At 36.9% G+C, this 26,541-nt stretch overlaps 1 protein-coding gene across 7 annotated transcripts in view; it reads left to right on the top strand.

The window, feature by feature from the left end:
• Gtdc1 (glycosyltransferase-like domain containing 1) overlaps positions 1-26,541 on the top strand; it is a 367,853-nt gene that overhangs the window by 39,299 nt on the left and 302,013 nt on the right. For 2 of the 7 annotated variants that reach the window (XM_005390785.2, XM_005390786.2), the window contains exon 1: positions 14,551-14,655. The exons of 2 other annotated variants lie outside the window; for them this stretch is intronic. In XM_005390785.2, the coding sequence (XP_005390842.1) occupies positions 14,579-14,655 (77 nt within the window). In that variant the 5' untranslated portion in view covers positions 14,551-14,578. Of the gene's footprint in view, positions 1-14,550; positions 14,656-26,541 lie in introns of those variants that run through there. 3 more of the 7 variants (XM_005390783.2, XM_013517455.1, XM_005390782.2) reach the window with 2 other exon arrangements.

The following is a 26,541-nucleotide window of genomic DNA, read 5'->3' as shown; positions in this document are numbered from 1 at the left end:
CTTAGACCCACCCTAATGGCCTCAGTTTAGCTTTACCTCCTATTTCAAGGCGTTTTCTACAAACACAGTAACACTGTGTGGTACAGCAGATTAGGATTTCAGCATATGGATTTTAGGGGACACAGTTCATGTCATAACAGCACTGAACAGTGAATTCAGTGATTTTGAGGGGGGCTAAATATATGTATTATTGTACCTCTGTTGAACTTCTGTGCTGTTGGGAATTTTGAGGTTATCTTCCATTTTTCCCATTGTAGTAATGCTCCTATAAATAGTCATGTATTAATATTTTGTACACTGTGTGAGTTTCTGTGGCTCTGATTATATGTGAAGTGGATTTGTTGAGTTGTAGTGAATGGAATCTCTGATTTTGATAGACATTGCCTTGTTCAATGAAGTTCAGTTTATTCTCTCCTGGAAGTGACAGATAATTCTTGTTTCATTGTCTCACAGGTAACATTAATACTATCAGACTTAAAAAAAATTCTGATTGATAGGAATCTTATAGATTGTATTGTGCATTATTCTGTTCATTATTAATATTTAGCATCGTTTTGTGTGTTTACTAGTCATTGAAAGTTTCTCTTCAGTGGATTACTTGTTCATGTCTTTTACCTGTTTTACTTTTTCTTATTTATAGACATTTTTCCCATTTTCTCATTTGCTGTTTATTCCACTGCTTATTGTGTGTTAGAGAAATACATTTTTGCAGTTTGTACATTGTCTTTTTCACTTTGTGTATGAAGTGTTCTTTTGTGCAAAAGTTTTGAATTATGTTTTGAAATGGGATCTTGCTAAGTTAGTTGCCCAGGCTGGCCTGGAGCATGTGATCCTCCTGTGTACCTTCCTGAGTAGATGGGATTACAGGCTCTTGATACTCTGCCTGGTTAGAAGTTTTACATTTTTAATGTTAAATTTATAAAATTTTTCTTTATAGTTGCTTTTCTGTTATAAGGGCCTTGATGTCAATTAAATTGACACAAACACAAATAAAATCACATAGTGCTTTTTGTTTAATGGAAGGATGCATTATATAAGCTGTTAATTTCACTGGAATATAATTTTATTTTATTTTAATTAATTAATTAATTTTGAGACAGGATCTCACTGTATATTTCAGGCTAGCTTTGAACTTACAATGTAGCCCAAGCTGGTGTTGAAGTTGTGGTCATCCTCCTGCTTAGCCTCCAGAGTGCTGGGATTGCAGATGTGTACCACCACTCCTGGTTTAAGATATAATTTTAAATGATAGTGTTTTTGTTTTATAAGACTGAATTTTCTATGTACCCTAGCACCTGTGGTTTAGGACCAGGACTATGTTTTGTGTTAATTCCACAAGCTACTGTTTCCATTTATGGGTGGGTTTGTCATAATGATACAAAATAAGTAAGTTTCTCTCTCAATAAGCAAAAGAGAACAGTGGCTCCATCTCTGTGTATGTGTTTTCTTAGATTTTCTTGACTTTTTGTAGTTCATTATTATCATCTGAGAATGTACTGAATTCTTATCGCTATTAACTTTTTATGCTGCTCAGGGTAGTATTGATCATCTGAAAAACACTTGTTAATGTTATTTTACTAAAAATTATGCGTACTTTTTACCAAAATACAAGGCTTTATAGAAGTCTAGGGTAACGTTTTCTCTGTGTGCTGGTTCCACAAGTTAGTTGTGTACTCCCTAATTTTTTTCCACATTTTGCTTCCTTACCCCAACCATATATCTTACCCTATAACTTCCAAAAAATGCATGTTACATATGGGTTGTTTTTTTTTTTTACATGTGTTTAAGTGTTTACTAACTTTCTGCGGGTTCATTGAGTGTCTGCGTATAGACTGTGTAGGCGCTGTACTAGCCTCCTCTCTGCTGTTTGGCTATCTTCTGGTTTATTTATAATTTGTATCTCTGTATATCAAAGAAGAGGTAAATACTATCTTCCCAATTGCCACTATAATTTGATGCCTGAAATTGGTGTGCAGAATCCACCAAAGTTCATGAAGTTTTAGGGTGGTGGTCATAATTAAAACTAGAGTAAGTCAGTGTCCCCCAGGAGCTTATTAGATTTGCTGATTTTTTTGGCCCCTCCCCAAACCTAGTGAATGCGAATGTGACGGTGAGGGTTAGGAGCCTATTTCTATAAGCCTCCCAGCTGATCTGAAGCAGGTATGCGAAGGGCTGTTCTACAGGATTTTCTGAACTTCGTGCAGTTATCTGAGGATGACGTGCTGTGCGTAGTTTTAACAGTGTGCTAGGATTGAGAGAGCAAGTGTGGCACTTTTCAGGAGCTCTTCTTTTCCTGTGGTAGGTTAGTGAGGCAGGGAGTAGGCTAGGTTCAAAGAGTGTGGAGAAAACGGGACATCAGCTGGTCATTTCCCTCTTCCCTGTGAAGACATCGATCTTTGTGTCTTTTCACTGCTGTTTGCCTATGCTAGTCTGCTGAAGTTATGCAACTTTTTCATGTACATCTGGTATCCCAAAATTCAAAGCAAAATCACTTGTTTGTGAATATTTATCTGCATCCAGCATTTAGCTCTGTACAGGATAAAAGGAAATATAAGGTGTAGTTGCTGCTCACATGCTAGAGCAGTTTAGAGACTTGGGTTCAGATCCTGGCTCTAAATTTGACTTGAGCAGGAATCTTTGGCAGAGTTCTTACCTTCTGCATCTCATTTTCTTTTGCTGTAAAATGAAAGCAACACCTACTGTGCATTTCTGACTGGGATATTCAGGGGATTAACAGAAATAATGTATATGAAGTACAGGACTTTAAGCATAATAGGCACTCTGTAAATGGTAACTGGATGATATTATCATTATAATAATCGCCATGTAGTTATTTCTGTACTTGAACATCACACTTGACTCTACAGGGCATACTATATTAGTGGTCTAGGTGACACTTCTCAGGAATTGCTTTCCTGGCTCTGTGATGATTCCATCATGCAGTGGATAATTTAATTAGCCTTTGCCTGCTGAGCACTGTGGCTATGATGCTCAGAAGGGAAATATGGTGTAGGGAGAACCAGTGTTTTGGAGTCACACAGATCTGGATCTGTCAGTGCCCCACCATTCTCTGGCTAATCTACCTTGAGCATGTTGTTTAGCTTTTCCTTCATTTTTTTCACTAAAAACAAAACAAAACAAAACAAAACAAAACAAAACAAAACAAAACAAACCTTTTACATCTACCTTGAAGGGTTGCTATAGAGATTAAATGAAAATATATGTAAAGCACTTGGCTCAGGTAGGGATATGGTAATTTTTGCAAAATTATTGTTTGCCCCCCAACCCCTCTCACATTGCAGGATTTTAGTATCTGTCTTATTCTAATATTTGTTTTTTTTTTTCCACATTTCCACTTGGAGACTAGAAGCTAAGCGACTTACTTGAAAAGGAGTAAGTCAACAAAGCCAAACTTATTTTGATTTAACAACTCTCAGCTTTTGTGATTCTTGGACTGTATAGATTTTTTTGGTGTGCTTATGAAAATGATGTTTATACTAAAAAAATAAACATAATAAAATGTGGCATTTTAACAGTTTTGCAGCTCAGTGGTTTAAGTATCTTCACATTGCAGTACACCTGTAGCTGTATTTTTCGGACTTAGATTTGGTATAGTATTTGAAAATTTATTTTATATGTTCAGTTTGCCCTTCTTTTGCAAATGCCTTTCTGGTAGACAACAGAAATATTATAGTGATTTAAGATGAGTGGATTTAGTAAGGCGTAATAACTGGTGGCGAACCTATGGCACATTTGCCGCAGCGGACTGTTTGTATCATTGAAAGCTCCAAGAGGTTCACCGTCACTGACAGGATCTTTTGGAGAGCAGCAGAAGAAGTAGACTACAGGCTGAGTCCTAGGAACAACTCCTGCAGCTGTACCTTTCACTTGGCTTGCAGAGGATGCTGCGGCTTTCTCTTGTCTGAGGACCACGCTGCCCTTGCCTACGTTTGGAAGGTGGTGAATGAGGAATTTCGTTTTTTGCTGTTGGCCGCAGAAGAAACATCACCTCGTCCACTATTATTGTTGATCTGATTGTTTGGTTGATACTTCTGTTGCTTTTTTTTTTCTTCTAGTCTTCCAGGAGTGTTTCTGTTTGGGTAATTTAGGGATGTAGATCCCAAGTTGCACGAGTGATTAACTGAAGTCCCCTTCAGCTTTGTACTCACTGTTATGTTCTGTGACACAGTAAAATGGGTTTGGGTGAGTGTTAAGAACAAATCTACAGTGTCTGTCTTCACTTTCAGAAAGGAAAGTGCTAGAGGATGTAATGATTAGCACCTTTGTCCTCTTAGAGAAGATGATAGTTTCAAGAGAAGAAAGTGAAAATGCCTATCTAGCAGTGTTGATGGGAGCTATGTTCCATATGAAAGAGAAAAATACATTTTGTGGGTGAAGTCATTTTTAAAGTACAGTATTTTACAAGCCCTAAATCTTGTATTTACTTAGCTTACAGTGAATAAATATATTTTATTGGAGTATGTCATTGTATCTTTAAAGACACAGTTTTACATTAAAGTATAGAGATGTGCCATTCCTGGTGGGCTGCTATGTTTCCTTATTTTTGACAATTTAAAAAATGTATATACGCTTGTTGAAGTGATGTCTTAGAACCTGAACTCATGTAAACATTTTGTAATGTAAATGGTTTGTGTTATTTTGAGCACACTCACGGCGGGGGTGAAGTGTGGTGATAGCGGGTTAGATACTTTCTTCATATTGAAGGTTGTTCCTTCCCTTAACTATTAGATCAGTACCGCCCAACATAAATATTTACATTGATCATATTAATAACAAGAAGAAATAATGCATGACTTACTCCTTGCATTTTGTGCTGTTAGTTGATTATCAGAATCTTAAATGTGTCTTTACAGCTAATATGGTCATTTTAAAGTTTAAAATATCACAAAGTAGAATTGGAGTTTTAGTGCAACTTCTTAATGTTCCAAAGTGTTGTATATCTTTGTCTTTGTACACATACAGAGATAGATGCATATATATAATGAATATTTGTACTTCCTTTAATCTTAAAATTTGCGTTTGTAACAGTTCTTGTGATAGAGTTTGCCTTGTGAAAAACCAAGCAGACCGATATTCTATCACTACAACTGTCTCATAGGTATGATTCAGACAGTTTTATGAGCAACATATGGGGTATACAGGAGCCACAGAGGGGCATGTGGAGTGTGAGGGTGCTGGTCTGTCTCTTCTGGCATGTAATTACAGCAGTCCTCATGCATAGTGTTATTTGTTGCTGCCTAGGGAATACAGAAATATAATATCTAATGTAGTGAAACAAACTAGAATAAATTATAATTATTGAGTTTATAGAGAGTTGTTTGAATTAAAGATATATTTTCTACACCAAAATTTTGGTTGCCATTTTACATTTTATTCAGCATTCTAAATTAAAATTTAGGTTTTCAGCATTTCAATATTTGGACCAAATTTACACAATAGGCACATAGCTGAGTTTCATAAGTGGGAAGATTCTTGCTTCTCTTTCCCTGTTGTGTTAATGTATGTTCTGTTTGATTAGTTTTACTAAGTATTTATTAATTTTTCTTTAGAATTATTTGTAGTGTTTAAATGATTGCAGTCTGCTAATTACTAGGTGCTACACAGAAGATGATATCAAACACAGCCTGTGGGCATAAGGAGTTTAATTTCTTAAAAGCAGTCACAGGTAGATGATATTTAGTCAGTGAGAGGAATGATATACATGTTAGTCAAGTGGTTAGCTCTGGGAAAGAGGGTAGGCAGTGTGGTCAGGGAGAGATTCTAGGAGCTTCCCCTGTAAATTTTTTTCTCTTTCAGCTATAATTTATTGATTGCCAAGCAGTTTTAGACCAGAGATCCCCATTGATGCCAACGTAGTGTAATAGTTTGTTTCATCTTCCTTTCTCACTATTACTACCCAGCTTACTCAGTGTAATTTCTTAAGAAAAGGGGTAAATTGCCAAGGATTGAGGAACTGAAGGGGGAGGTTTTGAAAGATGGCATTCTGTAAAGAGCACTCCAAAAAAGGTACTGAAATATTTTTCAGATTTCATCTCAGTTCTACTTACTATCTTATACTAAATGTATGCATTTATATTGTGTATTCTGAAATACTTAAATTCTTTTTTGGGGAGGGAAATGGTACTGCTGGTTACACCAAGGACCTCCTGCATGCTGGGGATGCTCTCTACTATCCAGCTACATTCCTAGACTTTTACTACTTTTCTTTTGAGATAGGGTCTTCCTGCGTTGACCAGGCTATCCTCAAACTTGTAATTCTCTTGCTTTAGTCTTCTTTGTGACTGGGATTACAGGCAGTGGCAAGCTATTTAAAATTTAGAGGTGATTTTTTCAGTCCTTTTGTAGGCAAGTTGCTGAGAGGTAAAATATCTCTACTCCATATTTATATTTAGCTTTAAGATTGTTCTCTGAGGGCCTCAGGTTCTGAAATGGATAACTGAACTGTTTAGTCTCCAAATGGCTGATCTAGTTCCTTCTGTGTGCTGGTAAAATAATATCAGTTAGCCACGCTGTTCAGTATGTAGATTGTAGTGGTTAAGAAGGCAGCATGGATTATATATTTATTTCTAGAGTGTGAGCAAATAATGTCACACTTCAGGTGCTTTTCAAATGCATGTGACTACTGTCATGTCTTATGACATGATAATTTTATCTAATAACTATTTTCATTGAGTTACTTTCTTTGTAGAATAGATAAAACTGTTTGAAAATGTAAAGAAAATCTTTCCACTCAACCTTTCTATCAAGTTAAATGCTGAACCATCTGATGAACAAACATAGTTAGGTAGTTTTGTTCTAGTTTTTTTTTTTTTTTTTTTTTTGGTACCAGGAATTGAACTGAGGACCTTGCACTTGCCAGGCAGGTGCTTTGCTGCTAAGCTGTATCCCCGGCCCTGTTTTACTTGGAAAAGAATTAAGAATTAGGATTGTATGATGGGGGTGATTTCAGACATATAAGAGGGAAAATATTGAGTGCTTACAATCTTAGATAAAGTGAGCTCTGCTAAGCTATATAGATAAATAATAATTTTATTACTAAAATTCTATTATCAGATCTGTAAAGATAAATATATTTTATCTGATTTGAATTTAATTGATAATACCTTTTTTTGGATCGATTACTTTATAAACAGGGAAGCAGTCCCAGTAGATTATCAGGATTTTACTATATTGACATTTGAAACTAAGTATTTCCATTAACATATGGAGAATAGTTGAAATAAAGTAGTAATATAATATTAAAAAAATCTGTTACATAGAAACATAGTATATGGAGTAATTAAAATAACCATCTATATTATAAAATAATGATTAATGGTTTATTGCTTCATATTTGAGTAGCACTGTGTGTATATGTGTATACTTATAATGCTCTACAAGTATTATTTATATTTCTTACTTATGCCCTTTCATTTTATCAGCACAACACTTTTGAAAGCAGATAGGATAGGTGAGACTTTACTTTGCTAAATGTAGACATTGAGTAGCTTAGTAATCAAATGTGTTTTTGTAAGAAGAGTTGGACTAAAGCCTGGCCTTCTGACTTCTGATTTAGTGATCTTTCTCACTAGACCTTAGGGTCAGGGAAATTTGGCTTTTTCTGGTCCACAGTATGTGTTCTTCAGTCGTTTTGCTTTGATGTATTTCCACTGTTCAAAATGAAAAAAGAGCCAGCTTTATAGCGTCTGTATGTTGAAACTGGTACTTTTGTAGAATTGGGAGCAAGAATGATAAAATTGGCTCAAATTACTTTTTTTTTTTTTTTTTTTGCAAATCTCTAACGCAGTTTACTTAAAACTTTTTTTCCTAGTACATGTTTGTGGTACATAATGTTTACATTCCTTGTGGGAAGCTGACACATCTTAATTCCCTTTCAAATCTGCATCCCCTTCTTTCTCTCTCTCCCCTCTGTCCATCTTTTGATTCCTTTCCACTTGAGAAAGTTCCATCTTCTTCCTGTTACCTATCTTTTGGTTTAGTCTTGACTTGTATTTTGGGTTTCTCGTACAAGAGAAACCATGTGATATTTAAGTCTGTCTGCCTGATTTATTTCACTTAGCTGCATTTTTGCATTATATTTGTATTTATTAACATGATGTAAGATCTTATAATACTAAAAATTTGACTTTGAGATAACCCATGTTTGTGAAATTAGGTGACTGACATGTAAACAGAACCTGTTTGTTACCTTCTCTCACCTTTTTAAAAGACATTAGCAGTTAACTTTCTTACTATCTTTTATAGTTCTAGTGGCTGATGGAGGCTCAGCTATTTTTACTTGGGGAATTTCTTACGTTTGTAGCGAGAGTGACTGAGGCCAGAATCTCCTCAGAGGCTTTTAACCTTACATATCTGTTGATATTGGCATTCTGTTGGGATCTTGAGTTCGTGCCACCAGCTGGAACATCTATATATGGTCTCTCCTTGTAGCCTGGGCTTCCTCAGCCTGGCTCCTTGCTAGTTTCCTCAGCAAGGCACCAACATCGATGGACTTGCATAGACTAGTCTTGGAAATCGCATAGCACCACTCCATTCTGTTCTTGTGGTGAGCCTTCACCGCAGCCCACTGAAGTGCACTTCGAAAGGGGAAACAGACGTCCTCAGTGAGAGGAGCATCGCTGTCCCTCTAGAAGAGAATGCAGGATGCTGTATTTTATTGCAGCCATACCTAGAAAACGCAGTCCATCCTCTGCCTACAACAAATCATGTTCCTCCCACATTTAGAGTACATTCAGTCCTTCCTCCAAATCATGTCCTATAATGACATCACCTTAACTGCAGTGCGGGCTTTCTTCTAGGTGTAGATCTTCCCTTTCGGAGGCCTACCTCAGGTTAGGTCCTGGGAGCTTTAAGATACTTAAGGGAGTTTTACTCAGCCATTATGATTTTTAGAATTAATACTATTTTACAGTGATCTTTTGGGACTTTAAATTTTAAATTGAATTGAAAGTAACTATATTATTTAAATTAAATATCAATTAGTGAGTCTTACATATGGAACTATAAAAAAGATATTTGTGTATCTTACCAAGATATAAATAAGCATTAAGAAATGACAATTTAGGGCCAGTAGAAACAAATGTTTATTTATTAAATGTAACATAGGGACATTATTTAACCTTTTTATGGTAATCTGGAATTCATTCACTCATCCATGTGTACTGTGACTTGCCTATATGTCTTAATTTAGTCTTCCATAATGAGTACACCATCAACTAGGTGATTTAAACAACAGCTATGTATTAGTTACAATTCTGAATGCCAGGGAGTCCAAGGTCAAGGGCTGGAAGATATCCAAGGGCTCACTTTCTGGTTTACAAACATCCGTTTTCTTGTATTCTCACACAGCAGAAAAAAAAATAGGGAGTAACTTTCCTGGGCCTCCTTTATAAAGGCATTAATCTCTTTTATGAAGGCACCTGCCTCAGGTTCTAAATTGTGTCCCAACAGCCCCACCTCCAAGTACCATCACATTAGGCATTAGGCTTCATGTCATGAATTTTGAGGCACACAAACATTCTGTCCAAAGCACTGCAACAGTTAGTAGATATAACAGTTATTCAGATGTCTTTCTTTAGCATTTAGGCATTCTTGTAATCAAAGGTTACATCACTGTTAGGACTAATTTACCTCTTTTTGTGTTTTAGTTGCACCAGCATTTAACTTCCATATATTCTACATAGCTCTTTTGGGAGGTTTTGAAAAACCAAAGTCCTGTATCTCCAGCGGAAGTGTTAAAAATTCTAAAAAACTTTCTTGAGATAAAGTCTCTCTCGTCTTCAGTTATTAAGTGTGCTTTTTTCTTACCTGTGAATTTCACCTTCAGTTTACTGGCAAGTGCTTTTTCATATTAGGATCACAGAATTGTGATCTAATCCTTGCAGTCTGACTGGTCACACCCCTGTACTAGAACTGAGCTTTTGAAGGTCAGTGGTGACTACATTCTAGCCAAATGTTGATTTTTTTCCCTCTCCGTTACCAATCTGCTTGACATGTTAATGCCACATGACGTTGACTTTTCAGTTACAGGGGCAGCACAGTTTCCTTTGAACTCTACTACCCACTCTTCTTCCTGTAATACCTGTCACCTAGATATTAAAGTGGGTTGTGTCCTTTTCCTTTGTTAGGTATTTACTCAGTGTATTTTGAATTTTATAACTACTTGCTTTGCATTTGAATCATAGATATATTGTCCTTTCTTGTAACTCTCACCCTGATGAACATTGCTGGTAATTCTCAGAGCCTCATTTATTTAGTTCCTTTTATGGCGTGTCCCTTATCTCCCAGTGTCTTTAATGTTCTTTACTCATTCTTGAAATTTGCCATGGTATTTATCCCCTTCTCTGTCTCAAAGTACTCTATAGTTTACTTTGAAAAACATACACTATTTTATATTACTATTGAATGAATATAATAGTACAAACCATTTGTGGTAATAGAAAAGAATTGAGTTTATTTTCCTAGCTTATAGGTCAGGAACAGGTTCTGACAGAAGTGGTGACTTCTCTGAGTTAGGGGTTAAGGCTAAGGCGTGGGCATCACGGAAGCTGAGGGCAGTGTGATATTAAGACTATGTAGTGCCTGTGCTTCGGACAGATAGCTACTGTAACGTTCTGTTGTAAAGATCTTAGAAATTCCATCCTCTCCTTCAATTTGCTTTGCTTGCATTGCTGTGTTCATGTCATTAAGCCAGTCCTAGTGGATGGGTACTGCAGTAGTACTGCTGCACATAGGAACAGTCTTGCAGTTATTGTGCTACATACCATCTAATGGTCCCCAAACTACTGTGCAAGGTGGAGACTGCTATACCTATAGGCAGGGACATTTTTATAAAACAAGGAATGGGGGCTTACACAAGTGAAATAACTCTGTAGTTGTTAGTTGTGATGGAGTGAGAATATGTGTCGGGGGTGATTCACACCCTTGCTCCCAATCCCTGGTTCTTTTTACAGCCCCTTCTGCTGTTTACCAAATTCTTGGTGATACTCCTTTCTAAGAACTTACTGTGACTTCTTTTTGCCTTCTTACCCACGCTTACACCTCCTTATTGACCTTCAGGGCCCTCCTTAGTTTGTTTCTAACTCTCCATTATTTTCTCCAGTAACGCTCAACTATGACCTCTCTGCTCTCGACCTTGTCCCCTTCTCACCCAAATTGTGCCTGGTCTTACTTTCTCCTGTCTTCAGTCATACTATTTTCACCTCCACTTCTTTACCTGTTATTTTACCTCAACTTCTTTTCCTGTCCTGGCCAGATCTTTACTTTCTAATTCTAACACTTTCTGAGGAGCTGGAATATGGAAGGCGCCGTGATAGGAGCTGTGACTATAGATGTGTGCCTTGGTGTGGATGGACATACGCAGCTGGTGGGTAAGCCAATTAGACCTCTCGCGCTGGTGGAGAGAGCTGTTTCCCGGTTGTGATGACAGCATTCAGAAGGATATGATTGACTTTACTTGAGTGATTGGGGGAAATGTGACAGAACTGACATTTGAACTGTGTTTTAAAGGAGGAGATCGAGGTCTGCAAGCAGGAAAAACTGGGAGAAAGATGTTCTAGAAAGATGAAATATTGCATGTCTAGAAGAACGAAGTCAAGTGTGCGCACCATGTGCTGTGGTGTGAACATTAAAGGCAGGGTTATGCAAAAGGATGTGCGGCTGCCAGTGTACTTCCGGGACTGGCTCATCTCGATCCACGGTTTGGTGTTTGACCTTACGTTTTCAGACAGTTGATGTGCTGGGCCCTTTTGGAGTGAGCCTTTCTCAGGAACGGTCTCTCATTAGCCATGCTCTTAGCAATTGATATACAGATTCTATATGTATGTTTGTGTTTGTCAGTTTAGTAATTTCCCAACTGTCAGGCAGATCAGATGGCTTGATTTGGCAGATCAGTACTTTGCTGTCTTGAAAAGCTTCTTGGGAAGCCAGCTTATTGATTTGCAGGTCAGCTGATTGAGAAATATAACTGTGAAGTTGACCTAGCATTTCTGACAAGTGCACTCTCTTGTTTCTAGCAAGAAACAGGGGTAACCACACTGCCAGAAGACCTCCTATGGATCATGGAAAGAAATCCAGGAAGGACATTTGTGAAGAGGTGTCTCTCAGCTGGGTTAGCTTGAGGCCATGTTACGATAGGAATAGCTTTGCCAAGGAAGTCGTGTGATTCAGGTCCGATCAACCAAGAGGGCCCTCCTGTGGTTTAGCTTGAACTTGTCTACACTGCACTGGCGTAGGTGGCTTTCCCAGTTCCTTTGCAGATCAGCCTCTTCAGCCCCCTTTCCCATATCTTCTGATTGATCCATTCTCCCTGGAGGCCTGGTGAAATATCTGTCAAGTCCATTCTCCCTGGAGGCCTGGTGAAATATCTGTCAAGTTACTAGGACATTTTAGCTGGGAAACAAGGGAGTTTTTTTTTTTTTTTTTTTTTTTTTATCATTTTGACCCATTCCCTTATTTTCTGGTACCTGGGGCCAACATCAGGGAATGGTGAGTAGCCCAGTGTAGCCGTAAGTGTGAACTTCACTCATTGTAGGATGTGAGAAGTAAGGATCGCAGTTGGGACCACATTGCAGAGGTCATTCGTGCTGCGTTGAAGAGTTTGCATGCCAGACTACTTTCAGCCCAATTCTCTTTTCCTCCAGTGGTGTCTTCTTTTATCTTTTGCATTTTTGTTATCTATATCCAACTGTTAATGTCCTAAGAAGAGCATAAATATTGGCTCTTAGTGACCCTTTAGGAGGTCATCTTATTTAACCTCTTTGTATTTTTATTTGTACTTTTTGTGTTTTGACAAATAAATGTTAGCTGTTACTCTCTGCCTTTTAAACATGAGGAACAGGACACTTGATTGAGACCTTCAGTTCTGCTTTTTACTCTTATCTTACTTCTTAGTTCAGGCTGTTTTTACAACTTCCTCTCTCAACCAGTTTTTTAGACAAAGTATTTTTATTTTATTATATTTCTCTTTATATTATTGTGTAATTGTTCTAGCATGGTGCTTATGCCATATGTAAGCAGAACTCTCTTTTTGATTGTTATATATTTGTCTTTTTTCTTGTGGCAGCTTGCCCATTCTTTATTTTTAGAGGGACCTTATATTTATTTCTTCTGCCTCTTCTAATACCTGGTCCAGTTGAATTTCAAGCGATTCTTAGGTGAAGGATACCATTTTTAAAGCCAGAACCTTCATAGTCTAGTTCAGTACTTGCGTTTTCTAGATGAGGAAATGGAAACCCAGGGCAACTGTAATTTTCCATAGAGCACACGCCTAGTGGAGTCATGCTGGGGACCCAGATGTGAGGACACCAGGCCCAGACTCTGTTGTACTATGTACATGTATTCCTTTCCGTGCTGACTGATACATTCCATGGAAGGGAAAGGGGCCCTCACGGGTCACTTGTGCCAGTGTACAGTATTCAAAAAGTCTGTATCAGAACTTAAGTAAGTAGCATTTCTTGTTAGTGCTAGGACAAGTACAGTTTTGAGTGTCTTAGATCTTACTGGACTAGGTGAAGAACAGTGTGAAGAAGGACATAGGGAGAAGAGGATATATGTTGAAAATGTGTTTTATTCCTGCTAAACAATGTACAGGTGTTTACACATATCATTTTAACTATTGCTGCTGACAGTCCTGTGGAGTAATTTTGGTTAATTTTCATTTTGTTGATGAGGAAACTGAAACTCGTAGATTTGAAGCAGTTGTAACTAGAACTAAATTTGTATGATGAGCCTGAGTCTACATGACTACAAAACTGTTCTCTTTTAATTATGCTTCATTGTTAGAAACTTTGCCTAAATCTTCTCAGAACAGCAACTTCGACAGCAAGTACCGTGCTTGACATCCTAAGGAGGAGGAACCCAGCAGCCATGTTGTCTTGGTTACTTTTCTCTTGTTTTCGAGAAACAAATCCCTGATGCCCAGAATTAAGGAAGGAAAAGTTTATTTAGCTCACAGTTTGTGGAGTTTTCAGTCCATACTTGGCTGGCTACAAGGCAGAGTGGCACATGGCAGAGGGCAATAGTTCTTCGTGGCGGAAGATGGCAAAATCAACAAGAGCAAAAGGGAGGATCAGGGGCAAGCAGCCTCTTTCCCTCCCTGACATTGTATGCAGTCTGCCCGCCCCAGGGCAGGTGTAGCACTCACACCTATAATTCCAGCATTGGACCATGGATCAATCATAAACTCTAGAAGCCTACCCCATGACTGCATGAAGCTTTGGGGGAACATCCAGACACAAACCATGACACATGTCCCGTTGTCTGTGGCAATGGTAGTGAATGTTGGTTTCCAAGCTGGCCGGTGGTACCTGCAAATTTACATTCTGTACCCGGTTTATGACTTATTTTAGTCTCTCTCTGTCTGTCTCTGTCATCGCTGTTCCATCACCATTCTATGGGAGAACAGTGCACGTCAAATCCTTGTGTCTCATTCTTGCTTCTGCCTAAAACTTCACTTCCCATCTTGTTAATGCTTCTCTTCTCTTCTTTTTCTCCTTCCACCTCCCCCCCACTTTTTTGGTATCAGGAATCAAACTCAGGACCTTGTGCTGCCAGGCAGATGCTTGTGCCTCTGAGCTCTATCCCGGCCCTCCACCCTTTCTTATGGAGAGAAAATGGGGTGTTGCTTCATCAAAGGTATGTGAATGGGTCAGTTTCACTCTCCTCACCCTGGGTTCTACATTGGTATGAACAATCATGGGGCAAAAATCCCCCAAACAAAATGAAATGAAATGAAATAAAATAAAATGAAATAAAATAAAATTGAAAAAGGGGACACACAGTCACATTGTCTAACAGCAAAGTATTTCTCAAACATGACAAGATGTGTGCATTTCGCCGCTTATGCATATTTGCAGAAAGTCTATATTTTGGTGCTAAATGTACTTACTCAAGTTTCAAAGAATGCTTCAAAATACTTTGGAGTCTTCTAAGAGCTCTTAGAATTGTATAAATAGTATACTTGTTAGCATTTCCTAATGTGTACCTGCAGTTGTCATCGTCTCTGAGAATGTTTACCACTTTCTTGTAAGGCCTATGTAGAGACCCAGCTAACAAGTGTCCTTAATTATGTGGGTTTCCAAAAAAGCAGTTGGGGGAAGTGATAGTTAACCTTTTTAAAGACATGTTATCTTGGGCTTTCTCTCAAAGCACAAATGGATGTAAATCAATGTATCAATATACACATTTTTATTTTTAAATATACACACTTTTAAACATTTTGGGTTTTGCATATAACTTTATCCTGCCTCTACTGAAATTTAGAATAGTTCTGATAAATAGTTTCTGTGTTCTATAGTGACTCTAGCACTCCTTCAGTTAAATTCTTAGTGATTATCTCTTGAAAAGAACAACACAGTGAAGAATTAGAACTGTGGCACTTGGTTGAACGTGTTCATAGGCCAAAATGTGCTAAAGAGGCATTATAATTCCCCCTCCTGCCAGAAAGTCCATTAGACTGTTAGGTTGTACAGAGGGAGGTAACTCCAGGGAATACCCCGAGGTGGGAGGTATCGAACAACAAGAAACCGTACTGCGAGAGGATAGTTTTTCCTAGAAGGAGAAGTGTGGTTCTCTTCCACAGTAGGAGAGTTTAAGCCCTTTACTACTATGTTGAAATGCCATATCTATTTAGGTTTTGCTATTTGAATAATTAAGGGGTGGAATAAGATGGCTGTTTAAAAAAAAATCCCAAGTGTACTATATAGCCAATTAGAAAATCCACCCTTCTCTAAGTACAGTTTAAATGTTTAAATTTTGTTAGTGGTAATTAATTTTTCAGATTTTAAATTTTATATGATTAATACCTTTTATTAGAACACAACATGTTTTATATTTATCTAGTACAAACTTTTATTAAGCATGTGATGGCATTTAGTTAAGATGGTTAAGGCCATTTTGTGTTCATTTTATTTCTTCTTCATAGTGGGCACTAGTTACTGGTTGAATAAGAGTGAGGGAATGAATAAGTAAGGACAGAAATACGTGGAGGCATATGTGACGTGCTATTCTGAATCAGATTCATGATTTCATGGTACTGTCCTACCAAGTTCTTAACATGAAGATCTTTTAAAATCTATAACCAATAAGAAAAGGATGAAAGTTAAAAAAAATGAATACTACTGCACACTGATAATCACTATAATCTGCAACATCACTCTACACATTTTTTTCTGTCTCTTTCCCACACACCCGCACTTACACTCACATCCACACCTGCATATGCCCATACACATACGTAGATTTATAGTTGGGAAAATAGGAAAGTAATTATAAGGATAGGATCATTCTGTATATCATTTTTGTTTAAATAAAATAAAAGTAGCATTACTTGCTTTTAACAGATGTAAAAGAAATTAAAGAAAACTAAAGGAAATTAAATTAAAGAAAACAGAAACCTTTTTTGTTTTTGTCTTTTGGAGATAGGGTCTAGCTTTGCGGTTCAGGCTGGCCTTGAGCTCACTTTGTAGCCCAGGGTGGTCTTGAACTCACAGCAATCCTCCTACCTCAGCCTCCCCAGTGCTATGATGACAGGTGTGCAGCACCACACCTGGCTTGAAAACTAAAGGAATTATGATAATTAAATATGATCTCTTACAATAAGAAATTGCTAAGTAAATTCACTAAGGTTGAATGAAAACTTATGAAAATATTAAGAGATCAGGATTACACTCTAAAAGTTAACTAATATCATCTGTTTTTTTTCCTACTATGAAAAGTAAGAAATTAGCAATTTCCCTTTTTCCACCTCTTAATTTTTAATATTAAAATTTTACTTTAAGTTGTGAAACATTTACATTCTCTTTTATAATTGATTTGCCCAGTTACATAGTTTTTATATTTAAAGACATTCAGTGCTTACTTACTAATTTTTTTCCAATTGTGGTAAATTGTATCAGGGAATTTTCTCTGAGAAAATTCCATTCTGGAGAACTGAAGATGAGAGAACTCACACAATTGCCATATATTATTTTAAAATAAATTTCTCTGGTCAGTAGACTGAAAGACACTGAATGCTATAGAATACCATTAAGTTGGCTTACACAACTTGATTATTGTTTGGATTTTATTTTAAGTGCAGTCTTTGAAATGTAAGAATATTTTATTAATTTAGTTGTGTTTTACAAGACTGGTGTGTTATATATGCCTGGAGAGCAAAATCCCAGGGTGTGTACTCATTCTTTAAAGGAGTCAGTACTAAGACCATTTGGCTGCATGAAATGAGAGGCTCAGTGGCCGTGTCCCAGTACATTCAGAGGCTAGGGGAAATGCCACTTATTTCTGGTATGCCCACCGATACTCACTTACTGCAGTCCTAATTTGGAAGATGTGAAAAGGAAGAACCCTACTTCTTCAGTGTGCCTATGGACTGTAGGAATGATTCTTCATAGTTTTCACCTTCTAGACTATACTGCACCTTTTTAGTTTCTTCTTTGCACTTGATCATGGGGAGTGGCATTAAAGCAACCTTGTATATGACTGATACACTGGATATGGCTTCTTTCTGTAAGGACCCATTCATTCAGAGGACCATGAACCGTTGTATCCTGCAAAAATAAAATAAGTTCTTATTTATAGCAAAATGTATCTCACTATCTTCATTCTTTAATTCTTTATTTTGGTTTATTTCTTATGTGCTGAATTTGATTAACAGAAAATTATCTTGGTTTTGTACACACTCACATATATGTATATATTCGCACGTATATTTATGTATCTGTTTATATGAGTATATACTTTTTTCTTTAAAGAGCTCATGGACATTGCATTTATTAAATAATTGAACACTTGAAATTGTAGGCTGCTTTTAATCTTTATGGAGAGTTTGCTTACCATCTCAGCCAAATCCATCTGAAGGGATTTCATGTCTTTCCATTACAACTCTGAAGACATCAACTAACATCTCCGTCTGACTGTGGCTATGGAAAAGTACAAGGCCAGAGTTCATTTTCCTAATTGGATATGTTCTAGGTTCTGGTATTCTGGGGACTCCTAGAGGCTCTTTCTAGGTTCTTCCTGTCTCAAACAAAGAATTGGACAAGACAAGCACAAAGGTAGTGAGGCTTTACATTTGTTAAAGGTAAGGAATGAAAATATTCTCTGCAGAGCTAGTGGGCCCAATTAAAAGTAGGAAAAGAAGTACACTCTATAGCGTGAGAGCAGACCACTTTGAAAGAACACAGTGGCCATGAGTTTAATGGTGGCCACCTTTTGTGTCTCACACTGATTAGGCTTATGTCAGGTCAAGGCCATCCTGTCAAAAACCTGTTTGACTTCTTGCAAGAAGAACTGAAGATGGCATTCTGTGATTGATCCTGCGTGGAGGGCTTTGGGAACTGTCTGTCTGAGCATTTCCTGGGTCTCTGTATTGACAGGCCATGCCCAGTTGCCCAGCCAGTTTATCACCTCCTGGATTAGATATGTACAGAATTCACGTTAATATTCAGTCTCTCTTAAATTCTGTAACCTAGTAAGAATTTGTCTTAGTATTAATAGCTTTGAATCTACTTTTTCTGAAGATTTTGTTTTTAATTTCCCCCTTCCCAAGTAAAAGTTTTCTTCTATTATATTTCTACCATTATTTTATTATTTGTTATCATTTATTCTCCCTTGTTTTATTATTTTTTCTTTTTTCTTTTGCAAATGTATCAAGTATGGTTGAGAATGTAGTTCTGTGTAGCATATCATTAGCACCTGAAAGGTGCTTGGTTCAATATCCAACATTTAAAAATAATATATATATATATATATATATATATATAATATTTATATATGTAGAGATTTTTTTCGTGTGTCAGAAATATTTTTTTCCATTATTTTGTTCATGCATGTCCTTGCTTTCCTGTATGTTTTAGTACTGAGTGTTCACTTTAGTTTTCCATTGTGGTGGTATTGCTTCATTTGTGGCTTTAGTCTTATGTTTCTATTTTTTTCAATCTTTAGCTTTTTCCTGCTTTGCTAGCCATTGTGCTGTTTTTATTTTTTCTTCTCCTTTAGTTAACTTATCTTTTCTTAGATATATCATAGTTTTTCCTGAACCCTTTTACTTTGAAGTAGTTCACATTCTTTTTCAGACTGTAGAAACTTGTGTAAATTGTTCTATTCCTTAGCACATTTTCTTTTCTTCATTTTTATTTATTTATTTATTTTTCCAGTACCAGGAATCAAACTCACAACCTCACGCTTGCCAGGCAGGCGTTGTGCCACTGAGCTAAATCCCCAGCCCCTACATTTTCTTTTCTTCATGTGTTATGTCTTTATACCAGCCCTTGGTAGCTTTGAATACATTTTCCTTTTTTTTTTTTCCTGTTGCTTTCTGATTTTTACTTATTTTTAAATGTGTTCAGGTCTATTTTTCAGGGTATAACCTGAAAAAAAATGTGAGGTTAGATGCATGTGTATGAGTACTAGAGGGAGGGGATAGATAGCATCAGTTTTTACTTCTGTTGGGTTTGTTATCTTAAATACTTCCTCACTGGATGTAGCCCTGTTGCTTTGGACACATCTGTCACTCACTTTGCAGTGCCGTGAAGGTCACAATAACTTTGAGGACTGTGCATTAGTGAGTGTAGAGCAAGTGGTGATAGCTGCTTCTCCCCTCTTTCACCCTACTTGACAATCATGCTGAGCTAGAAAGCTAGGTAATGTACAGTGATAATGTTTTATTGGCTTTCCTCTGTTCTTTTGTGGTACAGACATGCCTACTGAAGAAACCACTCTTACTCTGGGTGAATACAGTCCCAATTTCAGGGAATCCTTATCCTTCCTGAGATCTGAGAGGGTGCAGCTTGGCTCTCAGCATTACTCCTCCCTTGATTCCACATATCACAGAATTTGACTTTTAAAAAATAATTTGTGGATTGTGATTTCGGCTGTGTCTTTGTTTCGTTGGCAATGGAATTTTAATTATTTTTTGTACTTTTAGCTTTTTTGTTTGTTCTTACAGTACATACTGGGCTGGCAGTGTCTTCCTTTTACCATTTTTTTTTTTTTTTAGTTTATTTGCTGTCTCTATATTCTTAGCAAGAAGGTAAAAGGTCCTGACATTAGATTTTAATTATTGCTTTTGAAACCAGATGTCTAAATTAATTGCTTAATGTTTAATATAGTACTTACACCTGAAAAAGTAAATAAAATCCAAAAGGTACTATAGATATTGTGAAAAGGAAAGAAACTGCTCAAAAGAAAAGAACAACTGGGATGAGGGAAAGGAGGAAAAGAAAGAAAGGGAAAAATATGTATAAATATATACAAGATAGCTAAGATAATTGTACTACTAATTCCTATTGGTCTATTGAAAGTTTTTTTTTTTTTATTTTAAAGAGAGTAGTACATGAGGAACAAACAAAAAAATAGCACAGTAGCAGCATGCCAGTATCACAGAAACAAATTGAAGCAAGAACATTCAAAGTGATACAGGGCCTCAAGACAAATTAATACAGATCAACATTGGTTGTTACATTGTATATCGCTGTCCTCAACTACATTGCTCAGATTACCAGATGTAAGAATGAAAGATTGCTCAAACCATTAAAGAGAATAAGAAAATAATTCTCCAATAAAACATTAGAGATAATACAGAGTTTCACTAGACAAGATGGTAGGAGTTCACCATTGTAATTCCATTGCATATTGTTACCTTCAAATCAGTTGCTTAGACCACCAGACACAAGCATGCAAAGTTGATCAGAACATAAAAAACTGTGAGCATTAAATATTCATTTCAATACACCATCACACAACAGCAATACAGTCATAGCAGCTACTCATATCTGTATTTATATTTTGCCTTCCTTCTTTTTTTATTCTTTCCCTCATCCCAGTCATTCCTTCCTTGGAGCAATTTCTTTCCCTTTCCTATCATCTATTGTACATTTTGAGTTTTACCTAGTCTTTCAGGTTCCTACACCAAGGAGACAATATGATGTTTACACATGTGGGTCCGATTTATTTTACTTATGAGTATGGTCTCTAGTTGCATCCATTTACCTACAAAAGCCTCGAGTTTATCTTTTTTAATAGCTAAGTAATACTCCATTGTATAAAAATACCACAACTTTTTTATCCATTCCTCAGTGGATGGGCATCTGGGTTGTTTCTAAGATTTAGCTATAACAAACTGTGCTGCTATAAACATGGGTGCACATATATCGCTGTGGTATGATGTCTTTAATTCTTCTGGGAAAATACCCAGAAGGGGAACACCTGGATTAAATGGGACTTCCCATCCTAGTTTTGTGAGGAATCTCCAAATTGATTTCCACGGTGGTTTCACCAATCTACACTCCCAGCAGCAGTGGAGTAGAGTTCCTTTCTCCCCACAGCCCTCCAGCATTTGCTGTTGGTTGATTTCTTTATGGTAGCCCTTCTTTCTGGGGTGAGATGGAATCTCAGTTGTTTTAATTTGCAGTTCTCGAATGATGAATGATGTTGAACATTTTTTCATGTATTTATTTGCCATTAGTATCTCTTCATTAGAGAAGTGTGTATTTTTCATTAATTTTGTGTGCCTATGTCTGGCAATCTGAACAACTGGTTTGAAGGTAACAGTATGCAATGTAGCAACCATTGTTGATTTCCTATCATCTTGTTTTGAAATTGTGTATAGTTTTTAATGTTTTTTAAAATGTTTTATTCCTTTAAAATAAAAAAATTGTTAATTTTTTAAGAGCGTTTTGTATTGGGAGGCTTTAAACCATTATTTTTTTCATACATTGCTGGAGGAAAACAATAAATTAAGGGATTGGATGAAGAAGTCAGTTAAATATAATATGGTAAAGACACGGAGTCAGTACAAACTTTAGCTGCATTGTGCATGAGTTCCTTTACGGACACTGGGAATGTAATCTTTTGAAACCATCTTGTAAACTTAGGATTTTGACAATAAGAATTACTCCTCAATATAGGAAGCCTGTTGAATTTGTCAGTAAAGCACATACCTTAAACTTCCTTGGAGAAAGATACTTTTTGAGGAATTTGACATGTCTTAAAATAAATAGTATTACCAGTTATCACTCAGTACACAGTTTTACCTCACTCTGTAAAAGGTCATTTGCCTTGTCTTATGCCCGCCTACTCAGACCTCTGGGAGTGAGGGTAGATAAAACAGCTCTTTTACTTCATAACATTCTGTTCTTGGTGACTTCCCCTACTCATGCATGATGTACTCTAAAAGCATGCTTAAAAGTAGCAGTAGCAGTGCTGGATAAAACAGCACTACCAAGATGAAATGTTAGAATTAGTTTGTGACTTTTTATGAAATGTACCAAACATTTCTTCCTATAAAGGAGTAAAGAGGAAAGAGTTAAGAATTCTTTATATATAAAAGTGAGTTGACTTTTGGGGTTTTGTCCAGAAAAATTTGTGTTTCTAGAATTTATGCTACTTCATTTATTAGTTATTTTGAAACTGGTTCTAAATAAAAGGGAAGCACTATGAAAAACATCTCTTTTCCATTAAACTGTTAAATTTCTACTTTATTTGGAGATCCTCTACTGACAAAAAGAAATAATCCTAATTTTAATTTCTTTATGGTAAACTGTGGATAACTAATATTTTGTGTAACAAATCCTAAAGTAAATGACATTTTCTGGATGATAAATGTGGGTCTGTTAAGAAGTCCTGAAAACCTACATTTGAACATTGCCTTACGAAGGCCTCACACAAGGAGCAAAGTCAGTGTGCAACGCCACTTTGAGAGACTGTCTGCGAGGCGGGAATAAAGAATCGTCTGATCAGAACACCGACCTGAGGATTTATAGTTTATACGTTTATTCTTCTCAAAAGCAGTCAGGACTTTTTTCCTTTTTAAAGTTAAGAAAAAAAATTCTTTTCTAGACTGTCTGTAGAATTTCCTTATTTTGGGGGACTGTTTTTAGAAGCCCAGGCATATTCTTCCTTTTAGCCTGTTCTGATGCTCCTTGATTGAACATGGGGTTATGTCCCAAGAAACCTATCATAAAGTGAAATGATCATAGGTCAGAGTTGAACTTAATACACCTAATCTGTTGGACACAGTTTAGCAACAGCACAGTATAGGCCGAGGTTGTCTCTACTTGTGGGTGAGGGGCTGACTAGGAGCTGTGGCTTATTGCCACTGCCCAGTGTCACCAGAGAGGGTTATACTGCATGTTGTTTGCCTGGGTAAAGATCCATACTCAGAATCAAAGTATGGTGTCTATTGGATGTGTATTCTCTTTGTATCAGTGTAAGGTTGAAAAATCGTATCACAAACAATTGCAAACTGGACATTTGTAAATGAGGACTGTTAGGACAGTGATAGATTGTACCTGCTCCTGACTTCTACGGATTAAATCCAGCACAAACACAGACATAAAAAATAAGTTATATATCAGATTGTACTAGTATTCTAACAGTGACATCCATAACATATAGTGGGGCAGGAGAAATTACATATGGCTTAATGATGAGTTACATTAAATTTTTTAACTTTTTTTCTACTTCCAAGGTCACTATTTAGAATACTTCGAAAACAACAGCACAAAAAGAAAAATTTTAAAATACTCATTTATATTTTCATGTGTGCTTCATTAGCAGTTTTTGACCTGTTGTTTTTCATTTTACAATCTAGGCAATTCTCCATGTTATTAAATATCTTTCTACAATATCATTTTAAATGACTACATGGCCATATACATTCATAATATGATTACATAGTCATATTTTATAGATGTAATTTTATTTGTTCAACCAATAACATCGCTGAACAGTTGTTTCTGCTTTTTGTTATTGTGACAAACATTGTCAACAGGACCCACATGAATGTGGCTGATGGTTTCTTTTAAAATAATTCTTGTTTTGTCAAAGAAATACAAAAATCTACCCAGCCTAAAATTCTAATAGTTGTGAAAGCCTATTAGAAGAGAGTAGCTGCTTGACCCCTCTGCCTGAATTCCTTTTTTTTTTTTTTTTTTTTTTTTTTGAGATGGTTTTTGCAGTATAGTTCAGTTCAGGGTGGCTTTGAACTTACTATGGAAGCTAGGCTGGGCTTGGACTTGTGACAGTCCTCCTGCCTCAACCTGACAGATGCTGGAATTATAGGCGTGTGCCACCATGCCTGGACATTTTAAATCTTTTCCCTTTTCCTTCTGGTTATTATATATTTTCATCTTGTTAAGTTATATATACACATTGCTGTCTTCTTTTATTTTAGAAACTGTCCATTTACATTACATTATGGTCTTTGAGGATTTGGCACCTTTACCTTGCCATCACTTTTCCTCGTATCCCCCACAGGTACAATTTTTGCTAATTATTTTTAGCATTACATCATTGTAGTATGCAGATATTGTTCATAGTTGACTAGTGTAATTAACTCAAGTGAAAAGTTGGCTTCTTTGTTTTTCATGAAGTTAGTAATGCTTTGTATCTCATTGGCTTAGTTTTTGTGTCCCTCTTAACTTTTTCTGTACATTTTTAAGCTTCTTATTACAATTTTCCATAAGGAGAATTACTTCAGATTATTTGTCTGTTTAAATTAGTTCTTAAAGGCATTCTTCCAGGTAATTTTCATTCTCCTTTTTAAACATACTCTAGGTTTGCTCTCATCTTATTTTTCTTTGGTTGTTACCTAGGAGCTCTTTTTGTCTTTCTTTAACCCTCGTACAGTAAAACTTGCTTTGTGAGCATAATTCATTCCTGAAACTGGCTTGTAATCCAAAGTATCTGTATAGCAAAGTAAATTTCCCCATAAGAAATAAGGGAAACTCAGATGATTTGTTCCATAACTCAAAAAATATTTGTATAAAAATGATTACAATACTGTAATATGAAATGATAAAGAAAACATGCAATAGAAAGAACAAGAATTTAACCTGCACTTACCTTTGAAAACCTTCATGGCTGATATGAGGGAGACAAGGGAGAGTAGGACAGCTTTCACTGTCACTAATGGAATCGCTACTACTGACTCAACTGAATCTTTTTCTTTCGTGCAAGTGTAACAAGGAACTGATCCAATGACGCTTACTTTTGCCTTCATGGGTATGTGAGATTGGACTGTTGTTAAACAGATTCATTGCTCACACTGCCACAGCCCTATGTGAGTGGTGCTTTTCTACAAAATCTTGCACTGCTCCCTGGATTTTACACACCTCCCTAATCTCATTTGAAGTGAGGGATTCCTCTGCCTATTTCTGCTCCTCCTCTGCATAACCTCTTGCTGTTGGGAGATGATTAGCCACAATCCCGCAGGGGGCGGGAGAAGGGGGAGACAGAGGAGGAGAACATTGGTTCCGTTGTGATCATATGATGTTCCGTGTCATGTACTGCTCATACTGCAAGACATCACTCGCTTCTTAAGTTAAAGTTTATTAGAAATTGTTATGGTGTGTGTCTGCATGTCCTCCAAAATCCTCATGCGGTCATGGGGCGGCTTCTAGATTTTTGTTTGATCCACAGTCCAATCTGGGATTATGAGTGTGAGTGCTACCCCTGGCCCTGGTGCGGGTAGTTTGCATACAGTGTAAAGGAGGGAAAGAGGCTGCTTGCTGCTGTTTGCCTGTTTTGCTCTTGTTGCTTTTGCTGTTTTCCGCTGCCATGAATGTTTGCCCTCTGCCCTGTGCCACTCTGCCTTGGAGCCAGCCAAGTACGGACTGAAACCTCCACAACCGAGCTAACGAATTGTAGGTGTCAGGTATTTTGTCTCAGCAACAAGAGAAAAGTAATTTACTTGATTATTTGCAGGAATAATTAAATTCTAAACTGGAAGTCATTTTCTTTCAGAAGTTCTGAAGGAAGTGCTCTGTTGTTTTCCATATCTTCCATCTTGATATTGCAAGACTTAAAGTTTTTTGTCCCTTGAGCAACTGTATGAGACCAATAAGTAGAAGAAGAATGTCTGGGTATAAGGGTATCAGGTTTCAAAACTTGTAAATGTGGTGACAGTGAAAAGGGACTCAAGGCTGAGGGACTGGCAAAGGCAAGGTGAAAGCAGGTTGCCTATGTTTACAGAACAATGGCGTTTGAGTGTGTGTGAGAAGAACGTAGGATGTAGCTGAAACAGTAAATTGAGGCCCAAAGCTGGAGCTTTGAATTTGTTTTATAAAAAGTATTTCATCCAGACATCAGTTGTATGAAACTTTCTTTGACTTAATGGCAGGCAAAATGAGTTGACCGTTGGTGTGTCCTCTGTTTATACTTTGCATATATTTTTGTGTATACACACACACAGAGACAGACACACAGACACAGACACATACACATACAAAGACACACACACACACACACACACACACACACAGAGTCTCCATTATCTATAAAACTGTCTCCTCCAATAGGTGAAATCCTTGGGGTAAGGAATATTTGCATAATAATGTATATGTTAAAGCACAGCAAATCAATTCTTAACATTTGTGGGGACCGGGATGCATTTGAAAATTGGAGACTTCACAGGAGGAAGAAGGGAGAACATGTATTCAGATTTGAAGAAAGGAACTTCTTTTTTTTTTTTTTTTTTTGGTCTTTTTGAGACAGGGTCTCGCTGTGCAGTTTAGGCTGGCCTTG

The sequence above is a fragment of the Chinchilla lanigera genome, unplaced genomic scaffold (assembly GCF_000276665.1).
Source record: "Chinchilla lanigera isolate Chin_1 unplaced genomic scaffold, ChiLan1.0 scaffold00039, whole genome shotgun sequence".
NCBI classification, from domain to species: domain Eukaryota; kingdom Metazoa; phylum Chordata; class Mammalia; order Rodentia; family Chinchillidae; genus Chinchilla; species Chinchilla lanigera.
The sequence above is the reverse complement of the archived record's forward strand: the minus strand, read 5'-3'. Positions and strand labels throughout refer to the sequence as shown.